The sequence below is a fragment of the Lissotriton vulgaris genome, chromosome 1_1 (genome assembly GCF_964263255.1).
Source record: "Lissotriton vulgaris chromosome 1_1, aLisVul1.2, whole genome shotgun sequence".
NCBI classification, from domain to species: domain Eukaryota; kingdom Metazoa; phylum Chordata; class Amphibia; order Caudata; family Salamandridae; genus Lissotriton; species Lissotriton vulgaris.
In genome coordinates, this window is record NC_141685.1 from 984,797,869 (window position 1) to 984,817,325 (window position 19,457).

The 19,457-nt window shown below is 48.6% G+C and overlaps 1 protein-coding gene across 2 annotated transcripts in view; it reads right to left on the minus strand.

The window, feature by feature from the left end:
• Window positions 1-19,457, minus strand: part of SYDE1 (synapse defective Rho GTPase activating protein 1) — a 113,777-nt gene that overhangs the window by 23,120 nt on the left and 71,200 nt on the right. For both annotated transcript variants that reach the window (XM_086960571.1, XM_086960562.1), the window contains 3 exons: window positions 17,450-17,673; window positions 13,564-13,690; window positions 6,875-7,050 (listed from right to left, as the gene is read on the minus strand). In XM_086960571.1, coding sequence (XP_086816697.1) covers window positions 6,875-7,050; window positions 13,564-13,690; window positions 17,450-17,673 — 527 coding nt within the window. The remainder of the gene's footprint in view (window positions 1-6,874; window positions 7,051-13,563; window positions 13,691-17,449; window positions 17,674-19,457) is intronic.

The following is a 19,457-nucleotide window of genomic DNA, read 5'->3' on the forward strand; positions in this document are numbered from 1 at the left end:
CGTATATTTCAGAAATCGTTTTTTTGAGTGGTTCTATATTTATGTCCCAGTAAAAGGGCCACTGCTTTATGCTATGGGATGTGATGATTGGAAGCAAAATGCAGGCCAAAAGCTAAAGATATCTGGTGAAGAATAAAAAAATATATATATCACACACACATTTATATTTTACCTACTGGTAGGCAGTTATAGTTGTAAACGTATTTTTGACTTGCCTATATCTTTCACACGAATATTCACAAACTTTTCATAAAAAAGTGTCAAGCTGGGTCCTGCTGTGCATGGAAAGTTTTTGGGGTGATCCAACAAGTGGGGGGCGAGAAAAAAAAAAAGGAGGGGGGAGATTGAAAATGTGGTTTCCCAGGTAAATTACCATAGGAATTATAGACATGACCACAGTCCGAACCGCTTAACAGAATTACACCAAATTTGACAGAAAGATAGATGTTGGTCCAGAAAGCATATATCCATTCAGTAGTTTTAAAGTTATGAAATATAAAACAGATTTGCATATCTAGGGACATGAATCCTGACGATCTAGTCTATTGATCTGATTGGCTGCCAACATTTAAATCAGGAAGTGTTGGCAGCCATCTTGTGACCCGGACTCAGCCGAGTCCCAAAAAAAAACACTAAAACAAGCATTTGCAATGCAATAGGTCTCGCATTAGGAAAGTTTGCGCTATTGGTATTGTAAGTGACACATTTTTTATTTATGTGTTGGTTTTGAAAATAGCGAAATTAATAGCTTTGTCATTTACAGTGCCAATAATTATGACTTTCTTAAATGTGACACCTATCGCATTTGTAATGCAATATGTGTTGTATTTACCTGACTTACATGTATTGCTATTACAAATAACAATGGCTTTTAATTTTTTTTAATAATTAATACTTAAATAAAAGTTATTGTAATTTATAATGGCAATAGCTTAAACTTTTGTAAATAACTTTTGTGAAGATTATGTTCAGTGTATTTTATTGTGACGATGCTGTGGTGCTGCTGAGTGATGCTGTGGTTGCGCTGAGTGATGCCGTGGTGACGCTGGGTGACGCTGTGGTGGCGCTGAGTGACGCTGTGTTGGTGCTGAGGGATACATTCTTGGCCCTGAGTGATGATGTGGTGTTGCTGAGTGATACTGTGGTGGTGCTGAGTGATGCTGTGTTGGTGCTGAGTGATGCTGTGGTGGCTCTGAGTGATGCTGTGGTGGCCCCGAGTGATGGTGTGGTGGCCCCGAGTGATGCTGTGGTGGCCCCGAGTGATGCTGTGGTGGCCCTGAGCGATTTTGTTGTGTGCTGAGTGATGCTGTGGTGGTGCGGAGTGATGCTGTGGTCGTGCGGAGTAATGCTGTGGTGGTGCGGAGTGATGCTGTGGTGGTGCGGAGTGATGCTGTAGTGGTGCGGAGTGATGCTGTGGTCGTGCGGAGTGATTCTGTGGTGGTGCGGAGTGATGCTGTGGCGGTGCGGAGTGATGCTGTGGTGCGGAGTGATGCTGTGGTGGTGCGGAGTGATGCTGTAGTGGTGCGGAGTGATGCTGTGGTCGTGCGGAGTGATGCTGTGGTCGTGCGGAGTGATTCTGTGGTGGTGCGGAGTGATGCTGTGGCGGTGCGGAGTGATGCTGTGGTGCGGAGTGATGCTGTGGTGGTGCGGAGTGATGCTGTGGTGGTGCGGAGTGATGCTGTGGTGGTGCGGAGTGATGCTGTGGTGGTGTGAGTGAGGCATTATTGGCCCTGAGTGATGATGTGGTGTTGCTTAGTGATACTGTGGTGTTGCTGAGTGATACTGTGGTGTTGCAGAGTGATACTGTGGTGTTGCAGAGTGATACTGTGGTGTTGCAGAGTGATACTGTGGTGTTGCAGAGTGATACTGTGGTGTTGCAGAGTGATACTGTGGTGTTGCAGAGTGATACTGTGGTGTTGCAGAGTGATACTGTGGTGTTGCAGAGTGATACTGTGGTGTTGCAGAGTGATACTGTGGTGTTGCAGAGTGATACTGTGGTGTTGCAGAGTGATACTGTGGTGTTGCAGAGTGATACTGTGGTGTTGCAGAGTGATACTGTGGTGTTGCAGAGTGATACTGTGGTGTTGCAGAGTGATACTGTGGTGTTGCAGAGTGATACTGTGGTGTTGCAGAGTGATACTGTGGTGTTGCAGAGTGATACTGTGGTGTTGCAGAGTGATACTGTGGTGTTGCAGAGTGATACTGTGGTGTTGCAGAGTGATACTGTGGTGTTGCAGAGTGATACTGTGGTGTTGCTGAGTGATCCTGTGGTGGTGCTGAGTGATGCTGTGGTGGTGCTGAGTGATGCTGTGGTGGTGCTGACTGATCCTGTGGTGGTGCTGAGTGATCCTGTGGTGGTGCTGAGTGATCCTGTGGTGGTGCTGAGTGATCCTGTGGTGGTGCTGAGTGATCCTGTGGTGGTGCTGAGTGATCCTGTGGTGGTGCTGAGTGATCCTGTGGTGGTGCTGAGTGATCCTGTGGTGGTGCTGAGTGATGCATCCTTAGCCATGAGTGATGATGTGGTGTTGCTGAGTGATCCTGTGGTGGTGCGGAGTGATGCTGTGGTGGTGGTGAGTGTTGCTGAGTGATGCTGTGGTGGTTCTGAGCGATATTGTTGTGTGCTGAGTAATACTGTAGTGGTGCTGTGGTGTACCTATTTGAAACTGGGAGAGGGGCCGCACAGCACCCTTCCTCCTGGGCCGTATAAGGCCCACGGAACCACCCCCTCCCCGGGGCCGGCCCATTCATACTAAAGTAGTGGGGCCAAACTGCCCTCCTGGAGCCACTAAAAGCCCTGGGGACCAACAGTCCATAGGGCCATCTCCTGCTATCTCCGGAAATGCCCACTCTCGGGAGACAGCTGTGTGCTTTTGCTTGACGGGAGCTGTGACAGCTCTCGCAGAGCGAGAACAAACACGAACTCCTCTCACAGCTAGAGGGAGCTGTCAAACTGCTCCCACTTTCTGGGAGAGGAGTTTTCATCCGTTTGCCCTGCCCAGTGTCATGTGGGCAGGGAAACTGATGAAAGATTGCTCCAGTTGACAGGGACCTGGGTGCGAGAGCAATGCCGGCTCCCGCAAAAGGTGGGGAGCCAGCCGGGATCACACTAGCATGAAGACTCCCCTGCGGTCCCCATCAAAGCACACTGGGTGCCCTGGGTGGTGCCATGGCTCCCAGGTATATGTCCCCGGGGATGTCCCAGAGGCTGAAATCACCCTGGGGAGGTTGACCTGGTGCTGGGTGGGAAGAGGGAAGAAACAAGCAGAAAAAGACAAAACAGAGGGCAGAAAAACAAGCAGACAAGGCAAAACCGAGCAGAAGAGGGCAAAACAAAGCAGAAAGGATTTGTTTACGTTTTTGACCACACCCTACTTATAGTAACTTTAGTTCACTAGTAATTATAAGTACAATTAGATAGTTTATGTTGGCTACTTATGCTTTGGTGAGTGTACGCTTTGTCTTTGAGTGTAGTGTTTTCTACATACTGATAGTGCTCATACAATACTCAAACAGTGGAGATGCAGTACGACAAGTAGATACAAGAGGGCTTTCTCAAGTCAGATACAAGTAGTTGAAAAGTCAGTCACAAACCTGTGGTGGGCATGGCTTCAATCTAAAATCCTGAATATAAACTCCACCTACTTTAATGACTTGTGCTCATTTTCATTAGGATACATCAATATACCAAAGCTAATACATATTAAGGTATGGGCACTGTAATTTACAATATATGTCTTGAGAGTTATGAAGATAGTTGAACCAACCTTATAACGCATAGGGGTTTTCAGTTATTGAGAAGAGTGAGCGTTTAACAGTTTCTATTTTGGGGGAACTATTTTTAGGTGTTATGTGTACATGTGCAAGTGCAAAATGCAGTCATTCAAATTGAAAGCACCCAATGGCTGGAATGGCCTGATGTTGATTGGGAGCCCCTATATATGAAGGTATTTTTTGCATGATAATTTTGGAAAACTTGAGGCTGACAAACAGCTAAGAGAAGGAGTAAAGAGTGAGGCACACGGCATGCAAAAGTAAGCAGAGCAAGAGTGGCTGATGCCAAGGAGGGAGACAGGATGAAGGGGGGGGGGGGGGTAGAAACTGCTAAGAGAAGAGTTATGTTGGACGTGGAGGGGGCAGCGAGGGGCAAGAGAGAGAAATGCTAAGATTCGGTCAGACAGAACAAGCATTGGCAAAGTCAATAAGTCTCACCTTTTGCTTTTGCCATTGTTTTTTGCCGATATTGTCCAGCATCCGCTGATAAAGTGAAAGTGCCATGATGTGTACGTGTCATTACGAGCTCAGGAGGTGGAAGAGGGAGCAATACAGATTATGCAGTGGGGGATTTCTTAGCAAAGGCAGCACACAAGGGAGAAGCAGTTAAAGACATACCTCCACGGAGGACCTAAGAGCGAGTGATGATGTTACATTAATAACTTATCAGCAGTGATGGCACATGAAGTAACTGACAGAGGCGAGGTTACGTGATATCACTGATGTCTGATCGACCACGTAAGGAAACTGCCATCAGAGTTACGAAATAACACATTAGTCAACCGAGAAAATAAACTGTTAATAGTGAGGTCATTAGAGGCGATTACAAAACGTGCAATATCAGGCATGGCAGCTGCTATCAGTGATGCTCGATCAGGACACATTCGGAAGTCATGTAACAAACGGAAACTCAAAGAGCCAAAACCACATGGGGAAATTGACCTTGTGATATACATGAGGGCTGATAATGTGATGTCCCATAAGGCAACTGGCTGTGACTAAGACTACCAAAAAGAAAAGAATTCCATGAGAACAATAACAGTTGTGATCCTAGTGACGTTTTTTACATTGATGTGACACACAAAAACCAACAATAGTAATGTAACATGTAAAAAGGCATGAAAACGTGTACAAGGAAACAGATTAATGATGTGACATGAGGTAATTGTCAACTGTGCTGTCACACTGCAGAACTACAAACAAGCAGAATTGACTAACAGAACAGGTGATGGACGGAATGCTGAATTAATCAAACATTGACCCCCAGTCACAGATCTGGGTTAAATCCATCTTTTCTTTGCCTACCACGCCATTCCGGTTTAGAACCTGCCATATGCAAATCAGTCTTGACCCTGTGCCTCATGAGAACAGTCCAGCCCGAACTACCATGCCAAGTCCTCCCTAAACCAGGAATAAGCATCCTGGGACCGGTTTCAGGGTTTCACTCCTCATCAGCCAGGCTAGCTTGAAATTGGTGGGGTAGTGAGCACAGGACCCAAGTCTGGACATACCATTCCCACTTAGGGTGACAAACGCAAAAAGAACAAGTAGAACAATTGACAGCAGTGACAAGGAGCTTCAGCGCCCTGTCTTGAGTCAGTCACACTGTCCCTGCTGTTTGAAACTCTACCTCTTAACTGTATTTATTTATCCCTTCTGCACTGTGGGTCAGTTGCCGAACTGTCATTCTAAGAAATCGGTGCTGCCCAAGCACAGCAAGGCAGAAATTTAAATTAAAAAAGCGCTAAGAGGTTGCCAGAACTGGCCAAGTCAAAGAACTTTTTTGTTTAATGTGGTGAGGGAGAAGAGTGGAGGAGAGAGGAAGTATCAGACGGAGACATTCACAAAGAGAAGGGATGGGTGAGGGTGAAGAAGTAATATCTCAATCACAACGCGAACAGAGGATGGGCACAAACTAAGTTCAATCAATCTGTGCTTGGTCCATGCTCCATAGAAAGGAACTGAAGGGACAATTGGCCTGCGCTGGCCAATTGGAGGCGCGAAGAACAGTGGCACTGAATCTAACAAATAGTAAGTATTTGGCGGGCTCCAAGCTCTTAATTGTAAACAATAACTTGAAAGCACATGCACATGCATTGTAGTGGAGAGACACATGAAGAGAAAAGGCGTAAAATGAAAGAGACAACAAACACTAATCCAAGACACACCAGCATGTGGAACTTTGTGTCCTATGATGCCTCAAGCAGGAACTGTCAAGCAACCAACCATAGGCACTGTAAGTAAGAGGTTCAAAGAGGAGGGCTTCACAGAAGTTGAGGGACTGCCAAAATAACCATACTGCAGTAGAGATGGTGAATAAGCAATAAAGATGCATTTAAATGTTGTTTTCATCTGGTCAAATTTGCTGGGCCTACACAGACAGAGGTCAAATCTAGGCTATGTCTTCTGAGTAATTGCTGCTTATTCTTTTAGCTATTTCCTTTTCTTTCTCTCACTACAAAGTGAGAGGATTTAGAAAAGTGAAGTATATAACAGTCATGCTGGCGTAAACAGAATGTGAAAGGAAAATCTGTTGAATGTCTATGTTTTTTCCGACACCCAGTAAAATTTAAATACCGGTCAATGGACCACTGAAATATTTTTAAAGATTTCAGCAGTTGGGAAAGCACAAATTAAACACTTTATCATTCTGAAGTGCGATGGAAGCAAAGGTTTTAAGACAATGAAAACAAATCAAGACACTCTACTTGGTGATGGGTAGTTGATAAATATTTGCTGAAATTCCACACCCCAGCTATCGCTTGTGCCCGAAATAGTTTTATCAGCAAAATTGAATGTCTGTACAAACTTGGAGGCAAATTAAATAGGAAATGTGCCGTCTATAATGGGTAGTCTGCTATTACACAATGCTTTAGTAATCTATTTGCAACAGTGTGCTCCAAAATGCACCACTAGCTACATACCACACCTTTACCACTCTCCAGCGGAATGGGAGGGGCTCATTTGCTACCTTTGTTCTTTGTGTGATGCTTTGATTTTTCATTCTCAATGACTTCAGTGATCTAAGATCGAGTCCAGCACCACCAGTCTGAAAATTATTCCAGCACCACAGTAACCAACTCAGCCGCAGGCCCAATCTTACCCTCTCAATCTCTGGCAGGCAGTTCAGCAGCCCAACCGTCTCCTCCAGGAACCAGGCCTCCTGATCCTGCCCTCTTCCCTTAGGTGGCCGCCTCGACATGGCTTCCAGCACCACTTCATAAAGGATCTTCGTGATGAGCGGGGTGGGGAGCTCACGCAAGTAGTCCTTCAGGATGCCTGTGGGAATCAGACGTCAGTCAACCATCTTTTCATTCATTCATAAGTGTGGTGCTAATGGCTCCAAAACACTGGGCTGGAGGAATATATATTTTCGAGTAACCACTTTCTAATCTGCTCTCTGTAATAGATCTGGCAATTTCCTACTCTGAACTGGACCCTGCACTGACAACGTTCAGTCCCAGAAACAGATGACTAATTACAACATTTAATGCCTGACGTAAACTTGGTACTTAAATCGTTCCACCTTCTGAACAGGATGGCTGCACGTCCATTTTTTCAGCTCGACATCAATGTAAATGTTTCAATGCTGTTAAGGCAATGCTGAGACTCAAACTTGATTCCCCAGTTCCACTAATCCATTATAGGTTCCGGAGTAGCGTGCTACTCGCCGAAAAAGCACTTCAACACCTCATCAGGAGTAATAAGCGCTATATAAATGCAAACCTTTTTCCCATTCCTATCTCTCCACTATCCATCTCAATCCAAATAACGAATAGTTTCTTACCTGTCGGTGTAGTTTTGCAGCTTGAAGATCTTTCTGGATTCACTATGCTGTGCATTATTCCGAGGTCTAGTAGTTGGGTCCGGAATCGTAGCCTTTTCTTTTTTTTTTTCTTCAGGTGGGCGTCAGCGTCCCACCTTTTGGTGTACTTCCTGTGACGTCGGCATGTTTCCTGCTGAAGCTCCCACCTTTGGACGCCATCTTCGGATTATTTTTTTCTTGTTTTGTGTTCTTGTTTGCGAATCATTTGGCAATGTTCAGTATTTCTTTTCAAGGAAGAGATTTATCCGCTTTGTCCTTCAAGGTGTCTATTTCTGCATTGTTCTTGTATTACCACCTGCTTCTCCAGCCTCATCTTTCTGGCGGAGGTGGGTGGGTTCGCTAGTGAATCCAGAAAGATCTTCAAGCTGCAAAACTACACCGACAGGTAAGAAACTGTTCGTGCTGCAGCATGAATCTTTCTGGATTCACTATGCTGTGCATAGACTTTGTAGCGGTTTGTTATGTTTGTGGCGGCTGGGTGGAAGATGAGCGTTGGTTGTTGAATATATGTTGAAGCACTTTCTGTCCTACTTGTGCTTCCTTGTTCATTTGTATATCCATAAAGTAGTGCTTAGTGAACGTGTGCACTGAAGCCCATGTTGCCGCCAGGCATATGTCTTGAATGGGTGTGTTAGCCAGGAAGGCTATCGTTGCCCCTTTTTTCCCAGTAGAGTGTGCCCGTGGCCCCTCCGCTATTTCTTGATCTGCCTGTCTGTGGCAGAATTGTATAGTTTGTGCGATCCATCGTGCGATGGTTCTCTTTGTTACTGGTCTACCCATGAAACTGCTTGCGAAGGACACAAAGAACTGTTTTGTGTTCCTGTGTTCCTTGGTTCTTTCTATGTAGTGCATTACTGCCCTTCTAGCATCCAGAGTGTGCAGTGCCCTCTCTACACTTGTGGTTGGTTTCTGAAAGAAGCTTGGTATTTGTACTGTCTGGTTGATTTGGAACCTTGACACCACCTTTGGCATAAAGTGTGGGTCAGTTCTCATTACTACCCTATCATTGTGTATTTGGATGTAGGGTTCTTGTAACGTTAGCACCTGTAGTTCGCTCACCCTGCGCAGCGAGGTGATTGCCACCAAGAAGGCTGTTTTCATTGTTAGCATTTGTAGGGTGGCCTTATGAATAGGTTCAAAGGGCGCTTTCATGAGCTCTGTTCGGACTAAATTGAGGTTCCATGCCGGTGGTGGCATCCTCTTTGGTGGTGCGATCCTCTTTGCCCCTTCCAGGAATCTTTTTACTATCTGTGAAGTAAAGAAGCTCTTCCCTGTTTCTCCTCTTCTGTAGGCTACTATGCAGATAGGTGTACTCTTAGCGAGGATGAACTTAGTTTTGCCTTCAGTAGGTTATGTGAGATATTTTAGCACCGCTGATTCCCCTGTCATCTTCTTGTGTAGTTTTTTCTTGCTGAACCATTGTGTAAACCTCTTCCATTTTGCCACATAGCACCTTCGTGTGCTAGGTCTCCTTGCCTATCGTAGTACCCGCAGGGTGCTTTCAGGTAACTTCAGGTGTGCAAACTCTATGTCTTCAGGAGCCATGCTGCTAGGCTGAGGCTCTCTGGGTGTAGTACTTCTCCGTTTTGCATGGAGAGTAAGTCTTTCCTTATCCCGAACTTGTGGGGTGCACCCTGTGCCATTTCCATTATCTGTGAGTACCAGGTCTGCCTCTCCCACTGGGGTGCCACCAGGATCAGAGTCATGTTGCTGGTTCTGCACTTGTTGAGTACTCTGTGTATCAGAGGTATCGGGGGAAAAGCGAAAGCAAATGTTTTCGACCAGCTTATCCATAGGGCATTCCCCAGGGACCCTTCCCCTGGTTGCCTGGATGCGAAGTTTCGGCATTTTGCATTCTGGCGTGTTGCAAATAGGTATATTGTCGGTGTTCCCCACCTTCTGAATAGCCTTTGCGTTTCCTGCTTGTTGAGCTCCCGCTCGTGGGAGGCCGATGTCTGTCTGCTGAGCCAGTCTGCTTCCACATTGTCCTTCCCTGGTAGGTGTATGGCGAGCAGGTCTATTTTTAGTGGGATGGCCCATCTCCATATCCCCTGTGCTAGGTTCGATAGCGGGGCTGATTGTGCTCCTCCCTGCTTGTTGATGTAGAACATCGTTGTCGTGTTGTCTGTCTGGATCAACACTCTCTGGTTGAACAGTTTTGTCTGGAAGGCCTTCAGGGCAAGGAACACTGTCTTTAGTTCCAGGTAGTTGATGTGTTTGACCGCATCCGCTGGAGTCCTCAGACCCCTCACCCTCAGCTTGCTCATGTGAGCTCCCCATCCCTTCTGGGATGCGTCTGTGGTGATTGTCACAGTTGGGGTCAGTGGTGTTAAAGGCTTCCCTTCCGTTATGTTCTCCTTGTTCCACCATGACATCTCGTCCTGGACTGCATGCGTTACAACCACTAGATCTTCCCAACTTCCTGTAGCTTGTGACAATTTTTCTTGCAGCCATTCCTGGAATGGTCTCATGTGGAGCCGTACATTTGGGACCAGATGTATGCAGGAGGCCATCATGCCCATGATCTTGCTCGCTGTCCTCACTGTCAGAGCTCGCCCCTTCTGGTAGAGGCGTGTCTCCTTCAGCAGGGCCATTGTTCTCTTGTCGCTGGGGAACACCCTGCTCTGTATGGTGTCGATCTGTTCTCCTAGGAAGATTTTCACTTGCTCTAGTTCCATTGAGGATTTCCCCCAGTGAATGGAGAATCCCAGGTCCACCAGTGTACTTGTCACGCGCTGTGTGTGTTCTTTGCATGTCCTGTGTGAACTTACCTTTATTAGCCAGTCGTCCAGGTAAGGGTATACATGTATCCCTTCCCTCCTTAGGTGCGCTGCCACTGCTGCGAGGCACTTTGTGAAGACCCTTGGTGCGGATTTTAGTCAGAATGCAAGGGCTGTGAACTGGTAGTGATCTTTGTTGATGGTAAATCTCAATAGAAGCTTGTGCTGCCTGTTCATTGGGATATGCAGGTAGGCATCTTTGAGGTCTATGGTGGCCATGAAGTCTCCGTCTCCTATCTGAGGAATGACCTCTTGTAGGGACGTCATCTGTAACTTTTGTGTCTTTATGTACTTGTTTAGGAACCTTAGGTCCAGGATGGGTCTCAGTGATTCGTCCACCTTTGGTACCAGGAAGTAGGTTGAGTACACTCCCTTGTTCCTTTCTCTGTATGGTACTGGTTCGATGGCCTCCTTCTGGAGGAGTTCCTTCGCTTCCTTTTGAAGTAGCTCTAGCTCTTTTCCTGACAGCGCCCTTCTTTTTGGTTTCCTGTTTGGCGGTGTCTTTTCCAGTTCTATGCAGTATCCGAACTGTATGATGTTGAGTATCCATTTGTCTGTGGTTATCTTCTTCCACTCCCGGAAGAAATGACTTAGCCTGCCTCCTACTGGTGTTACATGTTCGTTGATGTTCTGGCCGTGTAACCCTGTGTTGGTCTTGTTGTGCTCCAACCTGGGAGGAATTTTGTGGGTGGGCACGTATTGCGTGATGGAATCACTTAGAGGTGGGTTGTTGGCCCCCTCTTATTTTGTCCACGTCCGTTCGCTCTCCCGCGAAAGGACTGGCCCCTTTGCTGGTAGTGCCAGATTTGTTTTTGATGTCCTTGTTGTGTTTGGCTGTCTCCCTGGTGGGACTGTTGGAAAGTCTGGTGTGACGTTCCTGGCTGGTTTCCCCCTCTTCCATTCGGTCTCCGTGATGGAGTACCCCTTTTCGCCCCCCCTGAATTGTTAGGCCCCCATCCTCTCCGTGATTCCCAACATCATCAGCCTGCTGGACGTGTCAGCTCCGTCCAGGGCTGTTTTGAGACAAGAATTTGCCACATTTTTCCTTTCTTCCACAAGGTGTGAAGCTCTTTCTTGGTACTCGTCTGGGAGGTGCTTGAGCAGCTGTTCGATCTCGTCCAGAATTTGGTACTGGTGCCTGTTAAGCAGGGTGTTAGAGTTTGCCATGCGCCAGTGCGTGGCTGCATTTCTTTCTATCTTCCTCCACGTTAGGTCCATTCTCCTGCTTTCCTTGTCTGGTGGTGGCCCTAATTTTGTTGGCACATTTGCCCTTTTCCTGGCGGTCGCCGCAATAATGGAGTTCGCCGTGACTGATCCTCGGATGTAGGGAGGATTCTTAGAGGAGTGTTTATACTTCTTCTCCGTCCTCTGCGTCACTGACCTGCATGTTGCTGGTTCCTTGAACGCCTCTTTCCCCTGGGCCATGACGCTCTCAAGCATGGGGAGGTACTGGCTCCTAGTTTGTGTTGGGAGAGGGTCTCCAAGAGGAAGTCTACTTTCGGTTTTTGCTCATCTAGCTTGACTCCAAAAGCTTTTGCCGTGTTCTAGATGACCATGTTGTAGGCCCCAATGTCATCTGGTGGCGAAGGCCTCGAAGGGTACGTGTCCACGGCCTCTTCAGGGCTTTTGGTGTCGAGGTCCTGCCACTCCAGGTCCTGTGTCCCCGAGGATAATGAGCCGAGGATCGTCCACTGATCGTCGTCGCCCTCCTCCTCGTAGTAGAAGGCTTCTTCCTCTGGATGGTCCTGGGTCTCAGGACTTTTCGGCAGCTCTTGGGCCTCAAAGTCCTCCTCCTCTTCTACTTCGACGATCACCGTCTTTGGCTTCGACGGAATTGCGAACCTTTTAAACTTTTCGTCGAACTCCATCTTTCTTTGTAGGATGTTATCCATTTCGACCTTGAGCCGTCTTTTCCTTTTCTCCATTTTGGCGGCCTGTTCGGCGTCGAGCGGTTCGGCTGATCTCGATGTATACGTCAACGCCGAAGCGACCTTCGGGTATTTTTCTTTCGAAGATGAACGTTCCTTTTCGGGGACGTGCTTAGACAACCTTGGTTTTTCACCGGTCTTCACCGCCTGGGAGTCCTTTTCGAAAGATCCGCTGGGCTGATCGTCCCTGGATGCAGCTGCGGCCGTCGATATTTTCGGCGCCAGTGCTCCCTTCGAGGACTTAGACTCTGTTTTTCGAGAGTCTGACTCAGACTTTCGAGGATCTGTCGAGGGCTTAGGGGTTGTCGACTCTCCTACCTCTTTAGAAGTCTTCTTATCGGTCTCTACGACTGTGTAGTCATCGTCGTCTTCTCCAGCGACGTTGTCCTCCTCATCGCTCGAGAGCCCCAGGTCTCGAAGGGACGGTGGTTGTCCCTTGCCTTGCATGTTGTAATTGACTCTTCTTTGTCGCTCTCTAACCCGGAGAGTCTTCGGTGTGAGGCGGAGCAGGCGTTGCAGTCCTTGCTCTCGTGGTCCACCGGTAGGCAGAGGTTCCAAACCAGGTGCTGGTCCTTCTGCACGTATTTGTGGTGGCAGTTACGGCAGAATTTAAAGGGTGTCTTGTCCATTTCTGGCACTCAGGGGACCCCCTGTTTGCGCATTCTCCGTTGGACGTCGAAGTTCTCGAAGTTCTCCTTCTCCTTCGTCGTCCCGGCTCAATGGTGTTGTTCCTCGTCGTCTTCTCAGTCTTTTCCGTGCAAAAATAGACTTTTCTGCATCTTCTTCCCTCCAAAACTCTGGAGCCCCAACGGCGGAAAAAAGAATCTGAAGATGGCGCCCAAAGGTGGGAGCTTCCGCATGAAGGATGCCGACGTCACAGGAAGTACACCAAAAGGTGGAACGTTGACGCCCACCTGGGCGACGGAAAAAAAAAAAAAAAAGAAAAGACTACGATTCCGGACCCAAACACTAGACCACAGAATAATGCTCAGCATAGTGAATCCAGAAAGATTCATGCTGCAAAAATGACTAACATAACCACCACTCATATTACTTTCATATTTCACTATACTAATTCACCACTAATCCTTTATGGGTTCCAGAGTGGCATGCTACTCGCCGAAAAAGCGCTTAGACGCCTCGTCAGGGTTAATAAACGCTATATAAATGCAATACGATACAATACAATGCAATGCAATGCAGAACCCAGGCCAGGATCTGCTCGCACATGTTTTGTGCCTAGCGATGGACTCCTCACCTGTGACGACATTGATGTCCGGGTACAGGTCCTCCGACAATGTCACTGCGCTGCTGTCCTTTTCAAAAGCATCACGCAGCTCCTTCTTCACAGCGGCCGAGCCACACAAGCGGTATAAACCGACGACCTGGGGCCAAATGAACACTGTGAATGAGCTTCATACCAGCGAATGTCATTAAATTGTAGTAAAGTGCAGGTTTGAGGCAGATTGCCACCAATAAATACTGCATCACTGACATCGGCAAGCCAGCTAGGGCAGACCAGACATGTAGCATGTTCCAAACAGATTATTTCTAGCTTGCTTTTTTTCCGGAATCTTACTTCATAGCAGTGTTTCCATTTCCCACAAGTGTGACATTTTTGTAATAGAACTATTTCGATTTATAATCTCATTATTAGTCATACGACCTGAAGAGTCACCCTCAAATTATAAAGCAGCCAAAAGAGTCTCACTGGCTAATGTTCATATCACTTTTTAGCACCGAAGTAAGTACTGGTTTACTTGGGAGAAAAATATACACTTATTTTCCAGTCTTTTGCTCGTTTGTTGAAACATCTTGGCCAGGTTCAATTCAGTCTCACTTTCAGACCTGGACTAACTTTTCTGGACACAGATTTCTTGGATGTGCTTAATCTTCAAAACATTGCAGGTGTCCGAGCTGGATATGCACAGTGCTTTAAATGGGCCAGTATTGCCAGGTACCGGATACCTGCACTTTATTTAATTGTTACGTTGAGAGAAAGAATACCTGCACTTTTCAGCAGAGGTGCTATACTATTAATTTGAGAGTAAATAAGCTGGTACTCTGGTATAGGGTACCTGCACTTCTATTTTTTCATTTCAAGCAGCGTAAATGCAGAAATGTGTCCTTGGAAAAAAAATGAGCACATGTACTGTTTCTAACACAAAGCACCAGAGCATGCAACAACACGGATGCAGGGGGCAGAGGTAAACAACACAGACGAGGGAGGGCCGGGGAAAGTGACACATGGAAGGGTAGGCCGGGCCAAAAAACACAAGGGAGGGTGGGTGGTGCCAAGCGACATAGGTGAGAGCGGGTGGGGTCAAGTGACATGGGAGCGGGAGGGCGGGTGAATCCAAGCAACAAGGTAGAGGGCAGGGCCGCGTGACAAGGGCTAGCAGGGTCTAGCAACACAGGCGAGGGCGGGGCAAGGCGACTCAGACTAGGTTGTGAAGCAGAGCCAAGCGACATAGGTGAAGGAGGGCATGCAGGCAGACCAGGTGACACATACGAGGGAGGGTAGGCAGGGCCAGATGGCACAGGTGAGGGAGGGTGCGCAGGCACAAGCAACATGGGTGAGGCAATTCAGCATGGCTGAGAGGCGCAGGTGGGGCCAAGCACAAGAGAGGTTAGGGCCATGCGGCACGTCCGAGAGAGCGTGGGCTGAGCCAGGGAAGGCAGGGCGGGCCAAGCAACACGGGAGAAGGAGGGTGGGGCAATTGACATGGGAGGGTGTGCAGGGCAAGCAACAGACATGGGAGGAAGGGTGGGGCAAGCCACGGACGTGGTTGGGAGAATGGGGCAAGCGACATGTACAAGGGAGGGAGAGCGGGGCAAGCACCATGGGGCAATCGACACAGATGAGGATGGGAGGGTGGGGCAATCAACACAGAAGAGGGAGGGGGGGAGCAAGCGACACAGATGAGAGAGTGAAGGCAGGGTAAGGGACACGGATGAGGGAGGGAAGGCAGGGCATGCGACACAGGTAGGGCAGTAGGGGCAAGCAACACAAATGGAGCGTGGGCAGTGGGAGGGGCAAGCAACATGGACGAGGGAGGGCGGGCGGGGTGAGAAACATGGATGAGGGAGGGTGGGCTGAGCAAGCAACATGGATGAGGGAGGGTGGGCTGGGCAAGCAACATGGATGAGAGAGGGTGGGTGGGCAAGCACCAGATGAGGGAGGGTGGGAAAATGTGACACAGACATGGGACGGCAGGTAGATGTAGGTGAAATGGACGAGAAAGGATTATTGGGCAAGTGACATGGACGGGGGAGAGAAGGCGGGACAAACAACATGGACAAGTGAGGGCGGGCGGCACAAGTGACATGGGTGAGGAAGGGTGGGAAAAAGTGACACGGACGAGGGCGGGTGGGCGGTCAAATGTGACACGGATGAGGGAGGGTGGTCGGTCAAAAGTGACACGGACGAGGGCGGGGCATCAAAAATGACAGGTCGGGTGGGCAAAATGGACACGAATTTTAAAAGTGACACGGACAACGGGGGCGGGCAAAAGTGACACGGAAGAGGGCGGGTGTGTGGGCAAAAGTGACACAAACGAGGGTGGGTGGGCGGTCAAAAGTGACACAAAAGAGGGTGGGTGGGCGGGCAAAAGTTATACGGATGAGGAAAAGTGGCACAGACAAGGGCGGGTGGGCTGGGAAAAGTGACATGGACGAGGGCAGGTCGGCAAAAGTGACATGAACAAAGGTGGGTAGGTGAGGAAAGGTAACACAGACGAGGGGGGTGGGCGGAGGCAAAGTGACACGGACCAGGGTTGGTGGGTGGAGAAAAGCGACACGGATGAGGCAAGGTGGGCGGGGAAAGTGTCACAGACGAGGGAGGGTGGATGGGGAAAGTGACGGACGAGGGAGGGTGGGTGGGGCAAGTGACGGATGAGGGAGGGTGGGTGGGGCAAGTGACGGATGATGGAGGGTGGGTGGGTTGCAAGTGACGGATGAGGGAGGGTGGGTGGGTTGCAAGTGACGGATGAGGGAGGGTGGGTGGGGCAAGTGACGGATGAGGGAGGGTGGGTGGGGCAAGTGACGGACGAGGGAGGGTGAGAGGGGCAAGTGACAGACGAGGGAGGGTGAGAGGGGCAAGTGACAGACGAGGGAGGGTGAGAGGGGCAAGTGACAGACGAGGGAGGGTGAGAGGGGCAAGTGACAGACGAGGGAGGGTAGGATGAGGGTGGGTGAGGCAAGTGGCACAGATGAGAGAGGGTGGGTGGGGCAAGTGGCACGGATGAGGGAGGTTGGGTGGGTGGGGCAAGTGGCACGGATGAGGGAGGGTGGGTGGGTGGGGCAAGTGGCACGGATGAGGGAGGGTGGGTGGGGCAAGTGGCACGGATGAGGGTGGGTGGGTGGGGCAAGTGGCACGGATGAGGGTGGGTGGGTGGGGCAAGTGGCACGGATGAGGGTGGGTGGGTGGGGCAAGTGGCACGGATGAGGGTGGGTGGGTGGGTGGGGCAAGCAACACAGACGAGGGAGGAAAGGACAAGCAACATGGACGAGGGAGGTGGGGAAAGTGAAAAAGATATGTCATGGCAGGCAGAGGCAAGTGGCACGGACTAGAAAGGAGGATGAGGCAAGCGACATGGATGCAGGAGAGCGTACAGGGGCAACAACACTGAGGGGAAAGTACCACCCGAGGGAGCCAGCTGAAAAAGACACTCTGCTGGAGTGCTTAAACACAAAGTAAAAAGTAGTGGCTAAAAAAATGAGCAGTGGAAGGACACAAGCAATGCATTCATGCTCCTATAGAGGGACAAACACAGAGAAAGGAAGCTTACGGCAGCTCATCAAGAAGCAGCAAGCAGATGAGGGACAATTAAGCAAACCAGTGGTAAGCAATGGGAGACCTCTAAACCCACTGTTAAAAAACAAAAGGTCTTGAAGAGACAGCAGAAGCGCTGTCTAGACAGGACCTAACACTAAGGTTAATCACAGAAGAAATATTTCACATTGTTGATGACAGGACCCCTTTATCACTTGATATCCAATAGTAGAGGACAGGCACCCTCAAAGTAAAGCATAGCTTATTGAAGATGGTGGGCCTCATCTCCAGCCAGTAGTCATCTCTTGCCCCTCACAGCCACACATCACCCAATATTTCCATATACATCAAAATGGGATATCGCGCCTACCTTCAGCCCACGCTTCTCAATCTCAGCCACACACTTCTGGATGAGCAACGGTACCCGCACAGTTGCCTGCTCGCGTTCCACCAGCTGCTGAAGCTCAACCCCAAAGACGCGAGGCTCCCGCTGACCCTCACTAGGCATGGCATCCCACTGCTCCACTAGGGTCAGCTTGGAGTACAGGAGCCCACGGGGCTCCAGCTTGACGGCCAACAGTTGCGTCCTTGAGCCTGTGGGGTCAAAGAGACGTAGTCAGCACTTTGGGTGGGTCCATCACTTGTTGGAGGGGGGGGGGGGGTTTGAACGACTGCTCATAAGAATTTAGTATAACATTATACAGGCATTTCTATTGCAAACCCAACAAACCAAAGATGTCTGTGTTCACTGAAGGACATTGTGTCTCCGAACAGCATTTTCCATATGTTAGGATTTTAGAAGCGAGTTGGCAAAGTAGCGTGAAAGTGCAACACCGGAGTGACAGTATGCTAGGAAAGGTGTGAAGCCAACAGATAGGGGTGCCAGTGGCGTAAAGCAAAAAGATAGCCCCACGCAAAATGTGATGGTGGGCTCCAAGACTCCCATATCTACCAGAAATATGGTGTATTTAGACTGAATGGGGACCCTTTAAAGGGTGAGAGCCCTCCTGAGCCTCAGCGGCTTGCCAACACCCCTGCGGGAGGCTGCGAGTGAGAGAGCAAGAGTTTATGGCACAATGGAAGCAGAGACCAAGCCAGAACCCAAGAGATGGACTAGAGCGATGTAGACAGGGACGGCAAGAGAGATGCAGAGAGAGAAAGAGCAGGTTAGACTGAGAGTGCAAGATAACCATGAGAATTAGACAGGAAAAGAACCCACAGAGAGTGTGAGCGTTCTGCTAAAAAATATAAGCAAACGCATGAGAGAATGCGTGTTCTAGTAAGTGGATGCATTAATGACTGAAGGAGACAAAGAATATGAGTTCCTGTTACAAAGTGTAAAAGGTAAATGAATATATGAATCGGCAACAGTGAGTTGGTGAGCAATGATGACAGCAAGACTAAATGAGATTAAGCTGATGAGTGAGTGTCAAGGAGTGATTTGAAATGAGTTTGAGGATGAGAAATTTCAAAGGGCGAGAAAATACATTAAACAGCTAAAGAGTGTGTGGGGGAGCAAAAAAGCTAAAGCTGCAGTCAGTGAGTGACTGAATGAGAGGGCAATACAATGTGCAAATGAAAAGTGAGTACATGTGTGAGGTGTGAGAAAGGATGACAGCGCTGAGGAATGAAAGGGAGTGGGTAACAGAAGGATATGATAAGGGGTGAGGGTAAATGTTTCACAATAAGGGTGTATAAACGTGCCTGGAAGGCGTTGCATAAACAGGTGCAAGAATGTATGTAGGGTGTAAGTCTCAGAGCGAATGTGAGTGCAAACGACGAGAGCACCTCAGAATGTGAGCATGAGTACATACATAAATGGGTCTGTTAGAGAGCGAGGGTGAACGCTCACAACATTCACCCTGGAACCCGTGTGTATGCAGAAAGTGAATGAGTGAGCGTGAGATGGCAGTGACAGCATGATGGACTGGATATTGAAGGAACGAAAATACTGACCTCAGATGGCGAATGTATGAGGAGTCAATGAACGGAACGATGCGTGGATGAATGAGTGTAGGGAATGTGTGGAAGGGTTAGTGAGGTGGTGTATACACAAGGAAACTGTCACAAGATTGTATTGGTGGGCAGATGGATAAATGAGTGAGACGGGGTGAATGAGTGAATAACTGGGTAATGAATGGAGTAGCAGGGCCCAAGAGAGTTTAATCCCTGGGATCTCTCTCCTGTGATCACCTGTGTGTGTGTATAGGATGGGGGAGGTGAGCTCAGGTCTACCCCCATTTAATCTACGGTCTCTTATGTCCTTAGGCCTTATAGTGTGCTGTGCACATAGCAGGTTCACAAGAGTACTGAATGTGCCATGTGGTACGAAGGACGCAAGGTTACACCAAGTGTGAGCAAGCAGTGATATTGTGTTG